We start from the raw sequence: 23,318 nt of genomic DNA on the forward strand, positions 1-23,318 counted from the left end.
TCGCGCATGTGTTTACACGCAGCAATGACGATATGACTGCGAAAAGCTATAATAGGGTATTTGACTGTGTTCAGGAAATCATCTTATATTGTTAATTACGTCAATTTATGCTCATAATAAGCTGTTTTTCCTCATGAATGTAAATATTGACAATAAGAAATTCTTTCTTTCTTCTTGTAAAAAAAAAATAAGAAATAAAATAAAAATGCAAAAGTATAAATAAAATGAAATTTAATATAAAATATGTATATTTACAATACTGCTCTTAAATATTAAATTCTAATCTCCTTTTACGCCCACTTTTTGAAAATCTTGTAATTACTATTTCTACATCTACAGGAATCTGGTAATCAGTTGTCTTGTGACAGCCAGAGCGAGAGCACCAGCAGCAGCGAGTACTGTTTGTATAAAGCGTTTATTTTGCATTTTGTTTACGACCTTCCACTAAGGAAGGGATTCTATTTGTGTTTATCTGCTCTGCATAGTAACTAACAGTTCTTGATAAAACTTTCGTGTTAGATTTCTTAGTGTTTTCTTGATCGTTTAGAACAGAAAGCGCCCTAAAACCGTCTTTTGTTTGTTTCGCGGCCGTTAGCCACTAGTCACTTGAATCAGTCTTGTGACAGCCAGAGCGAGAGCACCAGCAGCAGCGAGTACTGTTTGTATAAAGCGTTTATTTTGCATTTTGTTTACGACCATCCACTAAGGAAGGGATTCTATTTGCGTTTATCTGCTCTGCATAGTAACTAACAGTTCTTGATAAAACTTTACGTAGTTTTCGTGTTAGATTTCTTAGTGTTTTCTTGATCGTTTAGAACAGAAAGCGCCCTAAAACCGTCTTTTGTTTGTTTCGCGGCCGTTAGCCACTAGTCACTTGAATCAGCAGTTGTCTTGTGACAGCCAGAGCGAGAGCACCAGCAGCAGCGAGTACTGTTTGTACAAGGCGTTTTTGTACTTATTTGCTGCGCTTAGCTTTTAAATAGTTTTTCTGGGAAAACCTAGCGTAGTTTTCGCGTCTCGTATTTCAGTGAGTGTTTCTTGATTATCAGAGTAGCTCATCAGAAGATTATCTTGGGAATTTGTCACCGTATAGAGTAGGGTAAACATAGTCATGTGTAGGGACTGTGGTTGTTGTGAGCGGACGCAAGGAGAATTGGCCACTCTTCGGGGGCAGGTGGAGGCTTTGTCTGTTAGGCTCATCGAGCTCGAGGCGCAGGCGTCGGCTCGTAGTGGCGTTGGGGCAACTGTGGTGAGACCTATGCCTACTTCGGTGGCCTTGGAATCACATGGAACCCCTGATGTCGCTGCGTCTTCCGGCAGTGAGCATCTTACCGGTCAGCCATCACTCCAGGGTGAATGGCGGACAGTGGTGGGCTCGCGCGTGCCTGGCCGAAAGGCAAAGGTGGGATCTGGCCGCGTGGCAGCTGCCTTACCCCTTTCCAACAGGTACGGGGTGCTTCCTAGTGGCGATGACATCGTTTCCGAGCCACCACAGGATGCCTCGCCTGTTGGGCCAGTGGCCGATTCTCCGGCAAGGTCCCGACAGTCACAGAGGGCGGGCCTATTAGTTATAGGGAGCTCCAACGTTAGGCGGGTTATGGAGCCCCTCAGGAAAATAGCGGGTAGGTCGGGGAAGAATGCCAGTGTGCACTCGGTGTGCTTGCCGGGGGGTCTCGTCCGTAATGTGGAGGAGGCCCTTCCGGCAGCTATTGAACGCACTGGGTGTGACCGGCTGCAGATAGTAGCACATGTCGGAACGAATGACGCCTGCCGCTTGGGTTCTGAGGCCATCCTTGGTTCCTTCCGGCGGCTGGCTGATTTGGTGAAGACAACCAGCATCGCATGCGGAGTGCAAGCTGAGCTTAATATCTGCAGCATAGTGCCCAGAGTCGATCGCGGTCCTCTGGTTTGGAGCCGTGTGGAGGGTCTAAACCAGAGGCTCAGACGACTCTGCGACTATAATGGTTGCAAATACATCGACCTCCGTTATTGGGTGGAGAACTGTAGGGCCCCCCTAGACAGGTCAGGCGTGCACTACACACCGGAAGCAGCTACTAGGGTAGCAGAGTACGTGTGGCGTGCACACGGGGGTTTTTTAGGTTAGAGGGACCTCCCCTTGGGCGAAACGATAAAATACCTGACGGCTTACCAGAGAGGACATTATCATCGTTGATAAAGAACGTCCGTCCTCAGAGACCAAAAACAGGAAAAGTTAACGTAATATTGGTAAACTGCAGGAGTATCCAGGGCAAGGTTCCTGAATTAGTATCTCTTATTGAAGGAAATAGTGCGCATATAGTATTAGGAACGGAAAGTTGGTTAAAACCGGAAGTGAACAGTAACGAAATCCTAGACACATAATGGAATATATACCGCAAGGATAGGATAAACGCCAATGGTGGAGGAGTATTTATAGCAGTAAAGAATTCAATAATATCCAGTGAAGTTATTAGCGAATGCGAATGTGAAATAATCTGGGTTAAGTTAAGCATCAAAGGTGGGTCAGATATGATAGTCGGATGCTTCTAAAGACCACCTGCATCAGCAACCGTAGTAGTTGAGCGCCTCAGAGAGAACCTGCAGAACGTCGTGAAGAAGTTTCGTGATCATACTATTGTAATAGGGGGAGACTTCAATCTACCAGGTATAGAATGGGATAGTCACACAATCAGAACTGGAGCCAGGGACAGAGACTCTTGTGACATTATCCTGACTGCCTTGTCCGAGAATTACTTCGAGCAGATAGTTAGAGAACCAACTCGTGAAGCTAACGTTTTAGACCTCATAGCAACAAATAGACCGGAACTTTTCGACTCCGTGAATGTAGAAGAGGGTATCAGTGATCATAAGTCAGTGGTTGCATCAATGACTACAAGTGTAATAAGAAATGCCAAGAAAGGAAGGAAAATATATTTGCTTAACAAGAGTGATAGGGCACAAATCGCAGAATATCTGAGTGACCACCATCAAACGTTCATTTCTGAGGAAGAGGATGTGGAACAAAAATGGAAAAAATTCAGAAACATCGTCCAGTACGCCTTAGATAAGTTCGTACCGACTAAGGTCCAAAGCGAGGGGAAAGATCCACCGTGGTATAACAATCATGTACGAAAGGTACTACGGAAACAAAGAAAGCTTCATCATAGGTTTAAGAGTAGTCGAATCATAGCTGATAAGGAAAAGCTGAACGAAGCGAAAAAGAGCGTAAAGAGAGCAATGAGAGAAGCATTCAACGAATTCGAACATAAAACATTGGCAAACAATCTAAACAAGAACCCTAAAAAGTTTTGGTCATATGTAAAATCGGTAAGCGGATCTAAATCCCCTATTCAGTCACTCGTTGACCACGATGGCACCGAAACAGAGGACGACCGAAGAAAGGCAGAAATACTGAATTCAGTGTTCCGAAACTGTTTCACTGCGGAAAATCGTAACACGGTCCCTGACTTCAGCCGTCGCACGGACGCCAAAATGGAAAATATTGAAATAAACGATATCGGAATTGAAAAACAACTGCTATCACTTAGTAGCGGAAAAGCATCCGGACCAGACGAGATACCCTTAAGATTCTACAGTGATTATGCTAAAGAACTTGCCCCCTTTCTATCAGCAATCGTAGATCGCTGGAAGAACGTAAAGTACCTAGCGACTGGAAGAAAGCGCAGGTCGTTCCCATTTTCAAGAAGGGTCATAAATCAGATGCGAATAATTATAGGCCTATTTCGCTTACGTCAATCTGTTGTAGAATAATGGAACATGTTTTGTGTTCTCGTATTATGACGTTCTTAGATAATACAAATCTCCTTCATCATAACCAACATGGATTCCGCAAACAGAGATCATGTGAAACTCAGCTCGCCCTATTTGCCCAAGAAATTCACAGTGCCGTAGACACTGGCGAGCAGATTGATGCCGTATTCCTGGACTTCAGGAAGGCATTTCATACGGTTCCGCACTTACGTTTAGTGAAAAAAATACGAGCTTACGGAATATCGGACCAGGTTTGTGATTGGATTCAGGATTTCCTAGAAGAAAGAACACAACATGTCATTCTTAACGGTTCAAAATCTGCAGATGTAGAGGTAATTTCGGGAGTACCGCAGGGAAGCGTGATAGGACCTTTATTGTTTACAATATACATAAATGACTTAGTTGACAACATCGGTAGCTCCGTGAGGCTATTTGCAGATGACACGGTTGTCTACAAGAAAGTAGCAACATCAGAAGACTCGTACGTACTCCAGGAGGACCTGCAGAGGATTAATGCATGGTGCGACAGCTGGCAGCTTTCCCTAAACGTAGATAAATGTAATATAATGCGCATACATAGGGGCAGAAATCCATTCCAGTACGTTTATGCCATAGGTGGTAAATCATTGGAAGCGGTAACGAGCGATCTGAAGTGGAATGATCACATAAAACAAATAGTGGGAAAAGCAGGCGCCAGGTTGAGATTCATAGGAAGATTTTTGTGAGGTAAGTGATTTGTGAAAGGTATAGGTTAATGTTAGTCAGGGCCATTCTTTTGTAGGGATTATTGAAAGTCAGATTGTGTTGCGCTAAAAATGTTGTGTGTCAGTTTAGTGTTGATCAGAATAAGTAAAGAGAGTAATGTCTGAGAACGTTCAGTTTTGCTCAGCTGTTTGAAAATCAAATAACATAAGATGTTTATCAGCACAGTAATTCATTAATTTTTCTAAGGGGACGTTTCTTATTTGAGAAAGCGGTGAGGACGCAAAACCTGGATCTACAGTATTTGCAGGATTGTGTCCTGTCATTTCGGAATCCTGAGGCGAGCTGTTGCTGACTGATCGATCGATAATGCTTCCCTGTTCACTATTTGTTTCACTGTCTACTCCATTATTTGCCGCCCGCTCCATTTCCCTATGCACAATTATCAAATTGCTACTTTGAATGTCTGTTAATTCATTACACCGTGGTGCTGATAAGCTACGCTCGTCGTCACTATTATTTCTCAGTTTACTTTGGAGTCTAGTGTTAACGTTATTCACACGCCATTATTGTCACAATATTTCACACGATAACACAGAAAAGCACAATTTGAAGAGCAAAATAAGAAAACACATTAACATTGCACTGAAAATAATATCTCGTTAATTGCAAGCGCAGCTGCGAAATACTTGGTGCAAATCTACATGCATGCCACAACTGTTTTACTGTACAACAATGAAAAACTACAACTACAAAGGAAATTCTCTCTATAATTACGAGCTAGCAATAAACAATAGCTACACTAATTACACAAACTACAAGAAAAAATCAGAAGATTCCAGTGAGGTATCCTCGGCTAAGGGTCGACATATGAAACGTCCCCTTAGAAAAATTAATGAATTACTGTGCTGATAAACATCTTATTTTATTTGATTTTCAAACAGCTGAGCAAAACTGAACGTACTCAGACATTACTCTCTTTACTTATTCTGGTTAACACTAAACTGACACACAATATTTTTAGCGCAACGCAATCTGACTTTCAATAATCCCTACAAAAGAATGGCCCTGACTAACATTAACCTATACCTTTCACAAATCACTTACCTCACAAAAATCTTCGTTACTCGAACTACTGCAATACAGCGAGCGCCACTACTGCCAGATAAATAAAAGATTCAAACTACTGAAGGCACTAACTACTGGTAGGCATAGTTAGCAAATGAACGATTTTGATAGAGAACAAACAATGTATTTACCTTAAAAGTGTTCAAAAGTCATAATACATATAGCAGTTCATGGCATCCAGTCTTACAAATTTACCGTCTGTGATGGACACACGTCCAGATCATTCGCTCTCAAAACTTCGCCATTTCTCTCCCCACATCTACCACTGCTGGCGGCTCACCTCCAACTGCGCAACGCTACGCGCTGTTAACACCCAACTGCCCAACACTACAATAGCGAATATTACATCAATGCTAACCAGCCACAGACTGCACACAGCACAGCCAGTGATTTTCATACAGAGCGCTACGTGGCGTTACCAATATAAAAACCTAAACAGCCTACTTACAAGTATCTTGCTGGCCTGTGCGAGTAACTGAACGTCGTAACTCCTTTGCTTCTAGAGAGCAGTTATAGTACTGATACAGGAAAGGGATACAACGGTGGGTAACTGATTCACGAAGATCAGCTGTTCTGTCAGGCAGCGTTAGGAATGGCCTTCGCGCCTGGTTTATCTAAACAGCTTGGTCACGTGACTTTAGAGACGTCGCCTGCTGTAGTGCAGTATTGCGTAACTTGAGCGCTCTGCGGTCAGCTCTATAAATAGCAGCCGTTGATGCTTAAGGAGAGGCTCAGAGGCCCAGCGGTAGACAGTTGTCGCAGCAGCAGCAGCAGTAGACAGCAGCATCAGACATGGGCATCGAGAAGTACGCTGGCCGCGTGGCCCTGGTTACTGGCGCCAGTTCCGGCATGGGCGCCGCTATCGCTCAGGAGCTGCTCAAGCACGGCATCCACGTGGTCGGCCTCGCCAGGAGGGTGGAACTGATCAAGGTCAGTCTGTGGAATAACTCCTAATTAGATTTAGGTTCCCACTGAAGCAGAATAAGAGAGGTTTCAGCAATTCATATCGGAAAGCTCGCACACATTTCCTACGTAGGAGGGACCATTACTAAACTGACATATTCCCGTTTATCTTCAGTAAGAGACGCAACAGTTCATCATTCTCGAGAAGTGTATAGTAAACTGTACATACAGTACCGACAGTAATAATCGCGACGATATGTGTTGACATGCTGCATATGTCAATTCTCTAGCTCTCCCAGTGAGACCCTATTAATGTTTGTACGATCACTAACTTAAGGTAGTAAGAGCAAGATGCCACTAATTAGCCAACAAAACGCCCACTCCAACCATTTCACTGTAGAAGGGATTGTTATTGTTGAGCTCAGGCATAATGACATATGTTATCAAGATAAATCAATATTTGTTCCTTCAGCTATTCGGCAATAGATACGGCAATGCATCGTTCCTGAAACGTATGTAGCACTTATACATACGACCTCGGCACTGAACGATCACTGAATCTTGCCAGTGTTGCATGTTGTATCTGTCTATTGTTCTAGTTTCTCGAAAGATTGGCATTTGCCTAAATTTTTGAATCAGCGTTACCAGACGTTGCCCACTTGCTTATTTATAGCAGTCTATGGTTAAATAGTTAAAATGAATTAAAATTGCTGTATTCTGTGGAGTCAAAGAAAATACACTGAATGTTTAATAAAGTCATTATAACATTAATTTTAAGCAAAGCTTTCATTTTAAATACCTTTTTTTTATTTGCATGTAAAGGAAAATACATCCATCCTATAGCAAGTAACCTAAAGTTTGGCAGTGAACACATAGTGCATAGTGGGGCGATCACACTGTTGTAGAAATAATTCAAAAGCCAAGATTGCTTAAATACTGATTACTGGATAACCGATTTCAACACACTAAAGGTGCCATAATCGGTTCTGAATATAGATTATAAACCATTTGTATCGTTATATCCAAATGGTTTATTAATGTTAATCTACACTCAGATCCGATGATGGCACCTTTAGTGTGTTGAAACCGGTTGTCCAGTAAACATTATTTAAGCGATCTTGGTTTTTGAACTATTTCTACAACCTAATGTTGCCTGGGAGAGAAACATGGAGGCTTCTAGGCCATTCTCCTTGAGCAGCCAAAATGTACGCCAAAACCTTAAAAATCAGGCTACTGACCTTAAGAACCATGTATTCGACTCGTGTGTTACATTTCGATTGTTTTTATGTGTCGTCGCATTCCTTCCCAATCCACCCCTAGATGCACTATCTTAATAACAGTATTCTTTCCTTTAGGACGTACACGTGACGTGCCCTCGACAGAACACACACAAAATCACACACACACACACACACACACACACACACACACACTTAGACTCATAAAAAACACAGCTCGCTCTCGCATCCACTGATGTAAATTTGTATACGTTTCACCTTGTTTAAATAGTACTCTTCTTTCGCTGTTTGACAATTTTGAGATTGTGTCTCTTGTCACCTCCCGTGATCACCTTCCGTAATCAGGTCTAATGGACTTATTAACCTGGATATTTTCAGTGTGTTGTTCGCTCATCGGAGTATATAGTTTCTTCCTGGTCTGCTACTCAATTTTTGGGAAATTTCTTCGGGGCACAATTAGTTTACTGATTCCTAAATTCAATGCACCATTAAGCTCTAACTGTTTCGACAATGTCCATAAATTTCCATAAAAGTCGAAATTATTTTCTAAGGCTCATTTCAACCCCACGGAAAAAATTATATAATTAGAAAAAAGTAGACGGTGTAATAAATCGGCAGGTACAGACTATAAAAATTACTTTCGTTTGTTAAATACTCTGCCCCTTTATTCATAATTTCATTTGTCTCATCAGACAGGTTAGATGGATCTTTCTCTCCCGTGACAAATTCTTCATCTCTTGATAAGTCGTTATATTCCAGTCTGTCTTCACTTACAGTTTTTGCCCTCTACGGCTGCTTCTGGTACCTTCGAAGTCGGTCCTAGATCCCATCATTTTGTCCCATCTTGTAATAAGTGTTTTTCACATATACCTTTCTTCTCCGATTCTGCGAGTGACTTCCTCGTTTGTAATCTTATCAGTGCACACTGCAAACCAACCGTTATAATGCTATCAATAGACAGCGCGTATCGTTTTCCGAATTTTGCACACCAACCGAGAACATAAACTCGCTAGACGCAATTTCTGTGATTCTCTTAAAATAGGACTCTGGTAGCTCTGGACTGCTCTCAATGACGCAGAACCAAGCGGTCATATAACCCTCTAATTCTGTCATGGTGGTGAGGCAGCGTACAGAGAGATGCATTTATTTTGACCTTCCCAAATAACATTTTGTCCATCACGTATGAAGCAAATGTTGCTTAGCTACCAGGGAGAAATTAAATAGCACGATTGCCCTTCTTGTATCTGTGTCCGTGTCGAAGATACGAGCAGCAGTGCGTCTGTTTTAATTTTTTTATTCGGTAATCCCGCCATCCTCGTCGCACACGTCGACTGTAGTAGCCCTAGACATAGACATGGACACACCTCCGTAGTTAGTAGGAAACTTCTTGTGCAACCAATAATGCTCAAAAAAGTACTTTTTAAGTTAAAAAATTGTAAACGTCACATGCTGTTGTAAGCGTATTGTCATACGGCTGGATGGGTTGCGGAGTATCTTTGCGAGCGGCTGTTTCTTTTGAGAGTCGAGCACGGTACAGGAAGCTGCTACGTTGTGTTGTGGCTAGCTCTGCGTGAGAAAGGCATTATTATGGAAGTTAAAGAGTGCCTGCAAGTACTATTATTGTGAAGTAATGAGATATGGAAGTGGATTCAGTGAAAAGTGCATAAAGAAGTAATTAAAATATACGCAGTGCCGCCGGTAATGTATTTGAGTATCCACCCGTTTGCGTGTCGTACCGTACAACATAAATCATCCGCGTCGTTTCTGGCCTCCCAGAATGAAACTAATGTGAATGAGCAAAAAGATTTAGCCAGTAAGGAGAGCAATCAAGTGCCAGTGTGTTGTAGAGAGCGTGAGAACATGCGTTCAATCATCGCGTTTCCACATCATCAAAATCAGTTGCGTCGCGACGGTTACGCGCACGCTCATAGGAGTGAGAACTGTGAACCGTAAATTAACTTTTATGAACAGCGTTATGTTATTATAGGTCTCAAGAAGGACTGGTGCCAGATATCTGAGTGTACGTGACGAGCGTAAGAACTCTCGTTCGACCATTCGGCTTCCGCATCATCAACAATCACCCGCGTTGTGTCGGTTATGCATACGCTCGTCCAAGTGATAACTGCGGACAGATAACCATCATCATTGCCTGTGTATCTACTGCCGAAGATTCGGCCTGTGTAAGACTGTGAAGTACGTGTATGATAAGAAGATTGCAGCAATGCACTTATACCAATGGTCATCACTTAGAAGACCTTATGTAAATGAATGTTCATGCCACCTTTTTTACCTTCGTTGACCTTCAAAGATCTTACTGTTACACATCATTGGATTCGTCTCGATAGTCGCTAACAGAAAATAAGCACCAAAATGTAGCATCCCATTTAAAAAGAAAAAGAAAAAAAAAACAAAGTTGACCATATCCTAGCAACAAAAAATCAACGTCATATTATGGCCCCCGTTGTCCCATGCAACTTTTCTCCCACAAACTTTTCAGGTCCTATCATACTTTCGGAGTTATTCTTGATGGCAACAGTTAGTGACTCACCCTGTATAAAACATATATGTTTGAGGAAATTTAAGACATATTATTTGGTCTTAACTTCGCCAAAGTGCAGTGCCACGCATCTTCACACAGCATTCTTCTATCGGACGGCCAACAGGGGTATCTGCCTCGCCCAGCAATTTCAGGGGGCGCCAAGAGAAAAAGAACCTTCAAGAAAAAAAGAACCTTTTTTCACAAAGCGCCTAGCAACCAGCGCACGTTGATATATCATTATTCACATGATTTTGAAACGTATCCCTTTTAGTGTTGAACATTTTTAACACATTCTAAGTTGATTTCTGATTGCACAATAAGATAATTTCCGAATGCGTGATGTCTGTGCCAGGGGAATCCCTGTCGCATCTAGAAATAAGAAACTTTCCCGCAGACAAAAGGGGACGTGACTATAGTAGTTGAGCCACATAAACCGGAACGGGTGAATACCAACAGCTGTTTGTTTATGTGGTTGACTGGGTGTTTGAAAGATCAGTGTTAATTACTAGCGAAATCATAGATTCAAACTACCAGAGTAGAAACAAACGGCTAACAGGAATAACAGATAAGAAATATTACAATTTAATCGTCTCGTTGTGTCCAATAAATTGAAATTTTGAGAGAAAAGTTTTGTAAGATCGCTATACAACTAAGGGCCAGTTGTACAGGCCCCGGTTGGAACCCGTTTAAGTTCCATTCTCGAAATACCGCGGAAAACGCATGGAATGAACACGTAATAACGCCTAACTAGAAAATAAACGCAGGATGACTGAACCGGTCGTTCTGGCGGGGTAGGTGAAGTTAACTGGAGAGTAATTTTTGACAATGGCAGGGGTAGTTACAGAATTAGTGATGACAAGATTGTTTGTTAGAACGAGGAAGGTGAAGAAATGAGGGATCACACGAATTATGTGGAAGAATATAACGATTCTAAATTTATATCAAAATTTCGCACTGCCACTTTTCGATCTCTTGCTTGAGAAACTGGAGCGTGTGAATGAAATGTCAAACTACTTTCTAACATAAAACTTCTTCCTTTTATTAGGCCAAACAGACATTTGACGTTGGTACTTCGTGAATTTGCTGCAATATTAGAAAGGCTTATTTCGTTTTATCTAGCAGACAGTGACAAAATAAACGCAATCAGATTGAGAAACTACACCAGTCTTGGGTACTATTCGTATTAATAGCTTTTTCAGTACTAGACAACGATATTTCGATTTTTCGTGTAGCAATCCGTTTGACGAACTTTCGCAGAAAGGAAAGCAAGCCGTGTAAAGCAGTTGCAAGATTAGAGAGAAAAAATGCTGGGACCTATGGACTGAAGAAATGTGTACTGTCTTGCTTGTCTCTTGTCTTTACTGGTTTTATGTTTCATATATTTCATTTTATGTGACACAAAAGAGAAAGTTATTAGTTAATAGCCAATAAAGTGTGTAAATTTTCTGAGGAGTTCCTATTTTCCCGGGTACAAGTAATGCCTCGCAGTATTTTATTGTGCGATTTTTTAAAGGAGGTTGGATGTTTAACCGGGAGACTGTGAGCAGGAGAGGCACCACAGGACGTTTTTAATTTCCACTGTCCTGAATATAGGTTTGATGGCTTCCATTACAAAATATACACGTCTGAATTCCACAGAGCGAAATATAGTGATGTGCGATAGAAGAATGTTGTGTGAAGGCGCATTGCACTGCACTTTAATTTGGCATACTTACGTCCAAATAACATGTCTTACATTTCCTCGAAGATGTGCGTTTTATACATCAAGCTTTTCAGAAAGATGTGCGCTACGAAATGAACGTGTTTTTGAAAAATCATTTTTTTTAAATTTTTGACGTCATACCTGAAACGTTAGATTGTGGGAGGCGGGCACAATCAAGTTTTTGGCCCGGGTCGGAAATATAAACCCTGGGGTGTTCGGCGTGCTTTCCTTACTGCGAAAGAATCTATTACCTCCTCAAAGTTCATTTCATAGGCAGTTTATTTTCAATGGCTAGGATCGCAGGGCTAGATAGATGTTCTTGAAATCAGATAGATTTTAATTATTTTCGGTTTCCTGAAGCCCCGCTCGCAGTTTGCAGATGTCGTCGGCAATGTGCAGTATACGCTTAAAGCTGTATGCTAATGTTAGTAAAAGCTTTTTGCAAATCATGCTTGCACAGTTGTTGCAACAGGTCAAACACACTTGATTTTTTATTATCTTCGGTTATTAACTTTTTTAATGCGGGGAGTTCCAGGCAAAAATCAAATACATTCAAGTCTTTCAAATATTTTCGTGCTAGATTGGCTCCATTTTTCTGCACATTCTCAGTCGACATATTTAAAAATATGCAGCCACTGAGTAAGGCGAAATTTTCGTGTAGTCTCTTTGCGCTCTCTGTCTTGTTTCAACTTGTGTTTTAATTTTGTCAAATACTACTTTTATATTGTCCATAACATTACTGCATATCCGAACCATCAGCTTCTAATTTTTCTAGTATTCGCCATGTGATATATACATTAGTCTTTCCATCAAGTTCTATAAAATCAATGAAGCTATCCTTTGTTTCACATCCAGTTTCTGTTATTTTCATGTAACGAATCACTTGACTCATTTGTTCCGTGTGAGATACACCTGGAGTGCAGCCAAACACGATGGTGAAACAGTTGCTCTCCTCGATCTCACTGATAACGGTGTTTCGGACTATGTTTGTCATTATATCGATGATTTCATTGTCTACTGTCTTCGACAAATATGATACCTTTCCCTTATTTACGTGATCTAATATGTTCTTCAGAGTAACATTGTATTTGATAAGAAAATTTAATTTACTAGGTTGAGGAAAGTTGGTTCAAATGGCTCTAAGCACTATGGGACTCAACTGCTGAGGTCATTAGTCCCCTAGAACTTAGAACTAGTTAAACCTAACTAACCTAAGGACATCACAAACATCCATGCCCGAGGCAGGATTCGAACCTGCGACCGCAGCGGTCGCGCGGTTCCAGACTGAAGCTCCTAGAACCGCTCGGCCACATCGGCCGGTTCCTTCAGAGGTGGTGGTCCACACTGCTGTACTCACTGGTACCTCTAATACCCAGTAGCACGTCCTCTTGCATTGATGCGTGCCTATATTCGTCGTGGCGTACTATCCACAAGTTCATCAAGGCACTGTTGCTCCAGATTGTCCCACTCCTCAACGGCGATTCGGCGTAGATCCCTCAGAGTAGTTGGTGGGTCACGTCGTCCATAAACAGCTCTATTGAACCTACCGCAGGCATGTTCGATAGGGTTCATGTCTGGAGAACTTGCTCGCCACTCTAGTCGAGCGATGTCGTTATCCTGAAGGAAGTCATTCACAAGATGTGCACGATGGGGCGCGAATTGTCGTCCATGAAAACGAATGCCTCGCCAATACGCTGCCGATATGGTTGCACTATCAGCCGGAGGATGGCATTCACGTATCGTAAAGTAGTTACGGCACCTTCCATGACCACCAGCGACGTACTTCGACGCCACAAAATGCCACCCCAAAACAGCAAGCACCTCCACCTTGCTGCACGCGTTGGTGTGTCTACGGCGTTCAGCCTGACCGGGTTGCCTCCAAACACGTATGGCTGAATGCGTTTCGACACTCATCGGTGAAGAGAACGAGATGCCTATCCTGAGCGGTCGATTCGTCATGTTTTTTGGCCCATCTGTACCGCGCTGCATGGTGTCGTGGTTGGAAAGATGGACCTCGCCGTGGAGGTCGAGCGTGAAGTTGTGCATCATGGAAGCTATTGCGCACAGCTTGAGTCGTAACACGACGTCCTGTGGCTTCACGAAAAACATTATTTAACATGGTGGCCTTCCTGTCAGGGTTCCTCCGAGCCATAATCCATAGGAGCGGTCATCGACTTCATTAGTAGCCCTTGGGCGGTCTGAGCGAGACATCTCATTGACAGTTCCTGTCTGTCTGTATCTCTTCCATGTCCGAATAACATCGCTTTGGTTCACTCCGAGACGCCTGGACACTTCCCTTGTTGGTAACCCTTCCTGGCACAAAGTAACAGTGCGGACTCGATCGAACCGCGGTATTGACTGTCTAGGCATGGTTGAACTACAGAGAACACAAGCCGTTTCCCTCCTTCCTGGTGGAATGACTGGAACTGATCGGCTGTCGTCTAATAGGCGCTCCTCATGCGTGGTTGTTTACATCTTTGGGCGGGTTGAGTGACATGTCTGAACAGTCAAACGGACTGTGTCTGTGATATAATATCCTGCCGGCCGAAGTGGCCGTGCGGTTAAAGGCGCTGCAGTCTGGAACCGCAAGACCGCTACGGTCGCAGGTTCGAATCCTGCCTCGGGCATGGATGTTTGTGATGTCCTTAGGTTAGTTAGGTTTAACTAGTTCTAAGTTCTAGGGGACTAATGACCTCAGCAGTTGAGTCCCAAAGTGCTCAGAGCCATTTTTTTTATAATATCCACAGTCAACGTCTATCTTCAGGAGTTCTGGGAACCGGGCTGCAGCAAAACTTTTTTTGATGTGTGTATAATATATGTTTTTATATTGATATCATATATGCACTTTTCACTGTAGCCTATTTAAGGCCAGTTATACAAACTTATGGTAAATCCACAGATAGCAGTCGGTGGAATAGGCTAACGCGAGGCGCACATTGTATGACGGCATTTTATTTTCCGGTTAGCTATCCCCGGAACAACGTACCCGCCAGTTAGGCTGACATCAAAAGTAGAGCACGCTGCGTAATATTGCGTACGTCATTCGTATTTAAAGCCCCTATTGCGCGGTTCACCTGTGAAATACAAATCTGGAGCAGCGTGCCTAGTGTACACGTCTGGAACTGCAGAGTGGTTCACGTCTAACGATTTCACAATACATGTGGCACGTTCATGGTGTGAATCCACGCATGTTGACTAGAATAACCTGCGAAACTAGATGGGGAATGAATGATTTCTTATAAAGCCATAATAACAGTCACATAAAGAACACGGCTGCGGTTACACGAATGCTTTTCGCAGTAAGAGCCTGCTGGGATGAGGGCATTTTTTATCATGGTAGGGTGCCTCAAGGAAAGCAAGAGGGTTACTCCAACGCCTCGTCCTCCTGACCTCACACCCCAATGCTTCCGCAGTTTCGCCAGCACGGCCATGGATATTCTACGAATTTGCAAAGAAAGGACACGGAAATCCTCTTGGAATCTGCACTTTCCTTAATGCGTACGATTTCGAAATCCTGAAACATTGGGAGAAAAGAAAAAAGAAAGAAAAAATCACCTTGTGACCGCAAACTGGGCTCTACACAAGAAACCTACAGTGATCGTATAGCAGACTTACTGCACGGTGCTGTGACCTGAGGTTTATCAGATTTATATGCTTATTTCTTTCCGTTCACATCGTTTCAATGTGAGAATCAAGAACCGGGAGAGGGCGTCCGCAGACGCGTGTTGTGCAGGAGAAGTCGGTCTGCAGTCAGGGCATTGCACTGAAAGGGTAGGCTCGTGAATATTGCAGTAATGCCAGGGAGTAATTCGAATGAGAGAAAAACAATGATGGACTCTTGCTACCTCTACCTAAAGTCGTTGACTGAACAGTGGAGCCATTAAAAATTTAAAGAAAAGCACTGTTGTGAGAACTGGGAAGGGACAGTACAGTACAGAAGAAAGTGAAGCTGTACTAACTCAACATTCGAGGAAAAAAAGAAGCAAAGCGAGAAGCGTTTGAATAATATGGATGGTTTTCAGGGAAATGCAATTCGTCGTCATATTTACAGTTACTATACGAGAAATTAACATCCGGCCTTCGATAAACTGAAGGCCTCTTTTAAAGAATTTTCAGACGCTGCAAATCGTCACTGTGGTATGTGGTGCACGGCTTCTCCTTTAAATATAAAAAAAGTTAATAGAACAAAGTTCATAACGCAGAGAGATGACATTCTAGTGACGTCGATTTTTCAGAGCAATATCAAACGAAAATTTTAATAACATTGTTTGGCTAGATAAAACATGGGTAAATTCAAGCCATTCAATGAGCACTGGCTGGACAAATCATTCAATGTCTGGCACCATGCCACAACCCACTGGAATAGCAGACTGATTCTTCTCTATGCAGGTAGGTCTGCACGGTTTATGGAAAACTGCATATTGCTATTTAGATTTAAAAAAACTAATCACCACGAGAAATGAACGCAGAAACATTTCAGCGTTGGTTTAAGGATTCGCTCTTGAAAAACTCGAGCAAGCCCTCAGTAACAGTTATGGGCAACGCCTCAACTATCCTTGACAAGTCGCCTACAGTTGCTTCGGGGAAGCAAGACAGTATCGACAGGTTACAACGAAGAAACTTTCCCTAACCAGACGACTGTAGATATCGTTTCTTGCCGGCCGAAGTGGCCGCGCGGTTCTGGCGCTGCAGTCTGGAACCGCGAGACTGCTATACGGTCGCAGGTTCGAATCCTGCCTCAGGCATGGATGTGTGTGATGTCCTTAGGTTAGTTAGGTTTAAGTAGTTCTAAGTTCTAGGGGACTAATGACCTCAGAAGTTGAGTCCCATAGTGCTCAGAGCCATTTGAACCATATCGTTTCTTCTGTATACTGACTCCTTGAGCAGCCTACAAGCTATCGACCACTGCTAACCTCGCCATCCTCTGGTAGCGTCCATCCAGGAGTCCATCTATGCCCTGGACCAGTCCCGTCGTCCGTTGGTGTTTGTGTGGATACTAGGACACGTCGGCATCCCAGGCAATGAACTTGCCGACAGGCTGGCCAAACAGGCAACGCGGAAACTGCTTCTGGAGATGGGCATCTCTGAACCTGACCTGCGTTCTGACTTACGCAGTAGGGTTTTTCGGCTTTGGGAGAAGGAATGGCATAACAGTACACACAGAAAACTGCGTGTCGTTAAGGAGACTGCGAATGGGTGGGAGTCTTCCATGCGGGGCTCTCGCAGGGAACCAGTTGTCCTCTGCCGGCTCCGCATTGGCCACGCTTTGGCGACCCACGGTTGCCTACTGCACCGTGAGGATCCGCCTGAGTGTCGGTACGGTGCCCGGTTGACAGTGGCCCATATTCTGGTGTACTGTCCCACTTTGACTGCACAGTGACGAAATCTTGGGTTACCGGACTCGCCGCTAATTTTATCTGAGAACGCTCATCGGCTGATTTAGTTTTACGTTTTATTCGTGAGGGTGGGTTTTATCATTTGATTGACGTTTTAGCGTATGTGCTTTCTCCCTCTGTGTCGTCCACCCTAGTGCTACTAGGGTGGAGGTTTTAATGTGTTGCAGAGTGACTGGCTTCTCCTTTTTTATTCTCATGGTCAGCCAGCCATGGTAAGCTGCTTTGTCATTTTACTCTCTCCATCCTGTTTCTTGCGTTTCTGTGGTTTTCTTGTCCCCTTTTGTCCATTTACACGTTTTTTGCCCTTCGTCTTTCTTGTGGTTTTTCCTTTCATTCCGTTTTGAGTTGTCAGTCTCGTTTGTTTTATTATGTTTGTATTATTATGGAAAAGAACCATCGTGGTACAACAGCCGAGTTAGAAAACTGCTGCGGAAGCAAAGGGAACTTCACATCAAACATAAACATAGCCAAAGCCTTGCAGACAAACAAAAATTACGCGAAGCGAAATGTAGTGTGAGGAGGGATATGCGAGAGGCGTTCAATGAATTCGAAAGTAAAGTTCTATGTACTGACTTGGCAGAAAATCCTAAGAAATTTTGGTCTTATGTCAAAGCGGTAGGTGGATCAAAACAAAATGTCCAGACACTCTGTGACCAAAATGGTACTGAATCAGAGGATGACAGACTAAAGGCCGAAATACTAAATGTCTTTTTCCAAAGTTGTTTCATAGAGGAAGACTGCTCTGTAGTTCCTTCTCTAGATTGTCGCACAGGTGACAAAATGGTAGATATCGAAATAGACGACAGAGGGATAGAGAAACAATTAAAATCGCTCAAAAGAGGAAAGGGCTCTGGACCTGATGGGATACCAGTTCGATTTTACACAGAGTACGCGAAGGAACTTGCCCCCCTTCTTGCAGCGGTGCACCGTAGGTCTTTAGAAGAGCGTAACGTTCCAAAGGATTGGAAAAGGGCACAGGTCATCCCCGTTTTCAAGAAGGGACGTCGAACAGATGTGCAGAACTACAGACCTATATCTCTAACGTCGATCAGTTGTAGAATCTTGGAACACGTATTATGTTCGAGTATAATGACTTTTCTGGAGACTAGAAATCTACTCTGTAGGAATCAGCATGGGTTTCGAAAAAGACGATCGTGTGAAACCCAGCTCGCGCTATTCGTCCACGAGACTCAGAGGGCCATAGACACCGGTTCAAAGGTAGATGCCGTGTTTCTTGACTTCCGCAAGGCGTTCGATACAGTTCCCCACAGTCGTTTAATGAACAAAGTAAGAGCATATTGACTATCAGACCAATTGTGCGATTGGATTGAGGAGTTCCTAGATAACAGAACTCAGCATGTCGTTCTCAATGGAGAGAAGTCTTCCGAAGTAAGAGTGATTTCAGGTGTGCCGCAGGGGAGTGTCATAGGACCGTTGCTATTCACAATATATATAAATGACCTGGTGGATGACATCGGAAGTTCACTGAGGCTTTTTGCAGTTGATGCTGTGGTGTATCGAGAGGTTGTAACAACGGAAAATTGTACTGAAATGCAGGAGGATCTGCAGCGAATTGACGCATGGTGCAGGGAATGGCAACTGAATCTCAGTGTAGACAAGTGTAATGTGCTGCGAATACACAGAAAAATAGATCCCTTATCATTTAGCTACAAAATGGCAGGTCAGCAACTGGAAGCAGTTAATTCCATAAATTATCTGGGAGTACGCATTAGGAGTGATTTAAAATGGAATGATCATATAAAGTTGATCGTCGGTAAAGCAGATGCCAGACTGAGATTCATTGGAAGAATCCTAAGGAAATGCAATCCGAAAACAAAGGAAGTAGGTTACAGTACGCTTGTTCGCCCACTGCCTGAATACTGCTCGGCAGTGTGGGATCCGTACCAGATAGGGTTGATAGAAGAGATAGAGAAGATCCAACGGAGAGCAGCGCGCTTCGTTACGGGATCATTTAGTAATCGCGAAAGCGTTACGGAGATGATAAACTCCAGTGGAAGACTCTGCAGGAGAGACGCTCAGTAGCTCGGTACGGGCTTTTGTTAAAGTTTCGAGAACATACCTTCACCGAAGAGTCAAGCAGTATATTGCTCCCTCCTACGTATATCTCGCGAAGAGACCATGGAGATAAGATCAGAGAGATTAGAGCCCACACAGAGGCATACCGACAATCCTTTCCACGAACAATACGAGACTGGAATAGAAGGGAGAACCGATAGAGGTACTCAAGGTACCCTCCGCCACACACCGTCGGGTGGCTTGCGGAGTATGGATGTAGATGTAGATGTAGATTCTCAGACTTTTGGCATTGTTTTATACGGAACAAGGGACTGATGACCTCGTAGTTTGGTCCCTTTCCCCCTCTTTTAATCCAGCCAACCAACCAACCACGTCTTCCACATTTTTCTCAATAAGAAACATCGCCTATGTTTATTATTTCAACCATCCAGTGTGTTGTGGAGGCACAATAGTTTACATCGTGCTATGTCCAGCCTTCTGTGAGAGCCAATAGATCGAAACATGTTAATGCCGGTTTAGCACCTTACACAGACCTCAAAATTATGGTAGAAAAACAAAAATGTATGGTTATATATACAGTTGCAGCCAAACACTGCATCGATGTGATACAGCAATATGTATCAAACAGCTTATGAAACAACAACAATGCAAGGACCCTATCCCTGTGGCTGATAATCGATATGGTCTTCCTCCAGTACAGGCAACAAAACTTTACACGGGTCTGTGGAAGCGATTTCGATCACTGGTCGCCTGCTCCAGCAGACCAATACATGTTTATTTAATGGGATTATCACATATGGTCGATTTCAGCATACGGACGGTATTTGTTTATCGATATACTGGAAGCGAGAAACGAGGTAAAGTCTTATTGAGTTCTCTACCATGTAATGCTAGCGAAGTTTTTATAGTTTGTAGCTTTACAAGTGACGAGGAGAGAGAGAGTGAGACAGAGTAAAAGACTGTGCAGCCAACTAATACTTGAACACCACGACACTGTCGTATTTCTGGTGTAATAATGACAAGAACATGATGAAGGAGATTAGGACGTGTACAGAGGGATAATTTATAGACGTCATTCGATATCGATGAATTGTGGATATTATGCTTCTGAATTTCCTTGTACGGTCCGTGAATATTCTGCATGGTTGCGAATTTCCTCGCGTACCTTAGTGTACTATTATTACCATCGTGATAGCTCTCTGTCAGCCTTCTGACTAACGGAACAGTGCTGTCGGGCCGTGATAGGATTTAAAGAATTAGCAGAGGTCTATAACTTGGCGAGGGATATCTCTTTCTTGTCGAAATCAGGTAGATTCAAATGCTATATATCAAATACTGGAAGATTCGTGAGAATACGGCAGATAAGCGATAATTTGGCGAAAGGTGTGTTGAGGGGTGACTCGGTACTGTTCCTTGTAAGTACTGTTCGCAAACATATTACAACATGTCACATACATCTCGTGATGAGAAAAATTTGGGGCTAATACGAAAGTTTCCACAGAGAGACAATCAGTTGCAGAAGTTCTGCCTTTTGTTTTCTCGATAAATAAGAGAGAACGTTTTTAGGTGAATTTTGTGTGCCTCTAAGTGGATGGACTGACATCTTAATAGGTACACTAAATTTACATTTACATCACAAGCCATCGTACAGTGTACCACTACTAGTAGTTCCCTTTCCTACTCAATTTGCAAATGGAGCGAGGGAAAAAGACTACCTATTTTCCTACCTATGAGCGCTTTCTCGTATCTTATCTTCGTGGTCCTTGTGCGAAAGGTACGCTGGTGACGGTGGAATCCTTCTGCGGTCAGCTTCAAATGCTGGTTTTCAATAGTGTTCCTCGGAAAGAACATCGTCTTCCCTCCAGGGATTTCCATTTGAGTTCTCAAAGCATCAGCCCGCTAATTGGGCGGGACGTAATAGGAACGCTTCTATAGGGCTATATTCAGTGGGAAACCTAGGTCTACAGTCTTATACACGTTTGGGATGTGGCGGTCAGTAGGCAGATATTTTGTTATTGCTCATTGCGTCAGCCTTTCCAGGATGTTTCGAAAACCCATCTCACAACCATTCAGTTTGCAAGAAGGATGACATCAAGCATATTGTTCAACATGCTGGTATTTATCCCAGCGATATTTAAGCACCCAGTCCTTTTGAGAAGGATAGGACAACTTTTGCCAGTCTGAATGTTTAACAGCTGTCTGGCACAGAGAGTGGTGGGTTGTTCGCCTGGTACAGTACAATCCTGATGCGCGGGCGGAGGTTCACGACGCGGTAGCAGCTGTTCACATGCAATCCGGTGGCGGAGACGTCGTGGTGCTGGAGACGAGAGTGAAACATCCTACACCTCGCATATACCGAGCAGTATACCGGAATTCTAAGTGACTTACTTCCACCAGCAAGAAAAGACAACCGTTTTCAGATGTTTGACGACGGTTACCACCCAGTTTGGAATCAGGGGGAGTGACTACCTAACCTGGGGGAAGCTTACAGAGACGTCACGCAAGCATTTGTGATGTTTACCTGCCGAGTGTAATCCGGCTTCATCAAACGTTAATCATCATGCAGAGGGACTCACATGATCAATTTAAAATTCGTAAAAAATATCGTACGATGTATTTCCCATACTTCTGTTGGCTACAGTGCAACTTGTAAAAAGGTATAAGTATGCTTCATTCCCAGATGATGTCGCTACAGGTGCCCAGTATATAGGGGTAGGGTGTTACAGGTGCAGTGCGTCTGTGGCCGCCGCCGCCGCCCTGTGTTCTTGTGCCTATCTCCTCACTGACCCCATCTTTGTTCTCTCTCTGTCGCCATTAGACCCCACACTCCACCATGGATAACCCCACCACCACAATCGTTTACAACTCCCCTCCTGCAGTACCTCCTTTGGGCTTCCCTGCTATGCTCCACCTTCCCTCGTCCCAGTCTCTTCCTCCTCCATCTCCTATCTGACGCTGCCCCTACTCCTGCTCTTCATCCTGCATCTGCTCATGCTCCTGCCCCCACTCCCGCCACTTTCACCCATCAGGACGACTTTGCCCCACTCTCCACTCGCCCTGCTATGATGCCACAAGTTCCATGTCACTTTCTGCTCAGCACAGTCGCCACCACAGAGCATCCACCCTCCCTCCAAAGTGTCTCCACCTCACATGAGGGCCCTGCCTCCCTTCATCTCCCACTTCAAACAGTCCTTCACCCCTCCTCCCAGGCCACCCCCTTAAAAAAAACCCAAATGCCTGACAGCTGACCTCACCTCCACCCTCTCCTCCAAGAAACCACTGCCCAGACCTCTTCCTTCTGATCTCCCCATGGACACCAACACTCCTCCCACATCCCCAGCCCACACTCTGCATACATTCACCCTTTCCAACCCTGATCCCAATTCCTCAATGCCTGCAAACTCACACTAGAAATCTGCAACTATATCCCCAGTGCCCCCATTGCTGGGTTTATCCCTCACAGAGACTCCATTCTTATCAAATCCCCTTCTCCCTCTTTCCACACTGACCTATTGAAGAAACTTCCCCATATCACCTTTAGCTCACAGTGTCTCTCACAGCTTTCCTTACCCACTCCTCTTCCCATTGGCCCCAACCACATCATCCACCAGTCCTCACTGTCATGATACAAAGCTCAGCCCCATGGTTACAGTGGCAGAGGTGTTGGCGGAATTGAACTCCCACCCACTCTGGAAATCAGCATGCATCTATAACAGCTCAGGCCTCACCTTCCTGATGTGCATGTTCACAGAGTCTGCCTCCTCCATAGATCATTTCCTCAGTCAGGAAGCCCTAATTTTTAAATGTCGCCACTCCCTTGAACTCTCCCATTCCCCTCCTCAATCCTACTGCTGCCAATGCTGTCCCCTCTACAATGATCACCTCACCAAAAACTGTAAAAGAAACCCCACCTACACCCACTG

At 43.7% G+C, this 23,318-nt stretch overlaps 1 protein-coding gene across 1 annotated transcript in view; it reads left to right on the forward strand.

Moving 5' to 3' along the window:
• The first annotated feature begins 6,295 nt into the window (after positions 1-6,295).
• Positions 6,296-23,318, forward strand: part of LOC124596033 (dehydrogenase/reductase SDR family member 11-like) — a 61,047-nt gene continuing 44,024 nt past the window's right edge. The window contains exon 1 of the mRNA XM_047134997.1: positions 6,296-6,510. Coding sequence (XP_046990953.1) covers positions 6,373-6,510 — 138 coding nt within the window. The 5' untranslated portion in view covers positions 6,296-6,372. The remainder of the gene's footprint in view (positions 6,511-23,318) is intronic.

This window comes from Schistocerca americana, chromosome 2 (assembly GCF_021461395.2).
Source record: "Schistocerca americana isolate TAMUIC-IGC-003095 chromosome 2, iqSchAmer2.1, whole genome shotgun sequence".
In the NCBI taxonomy this organism is placed as follows: Eukaryota; Metazoa; Arthropoda; class Insecta; order Orthoptera; family Acrididae; genus Schistocerca; species Schistocerca americana.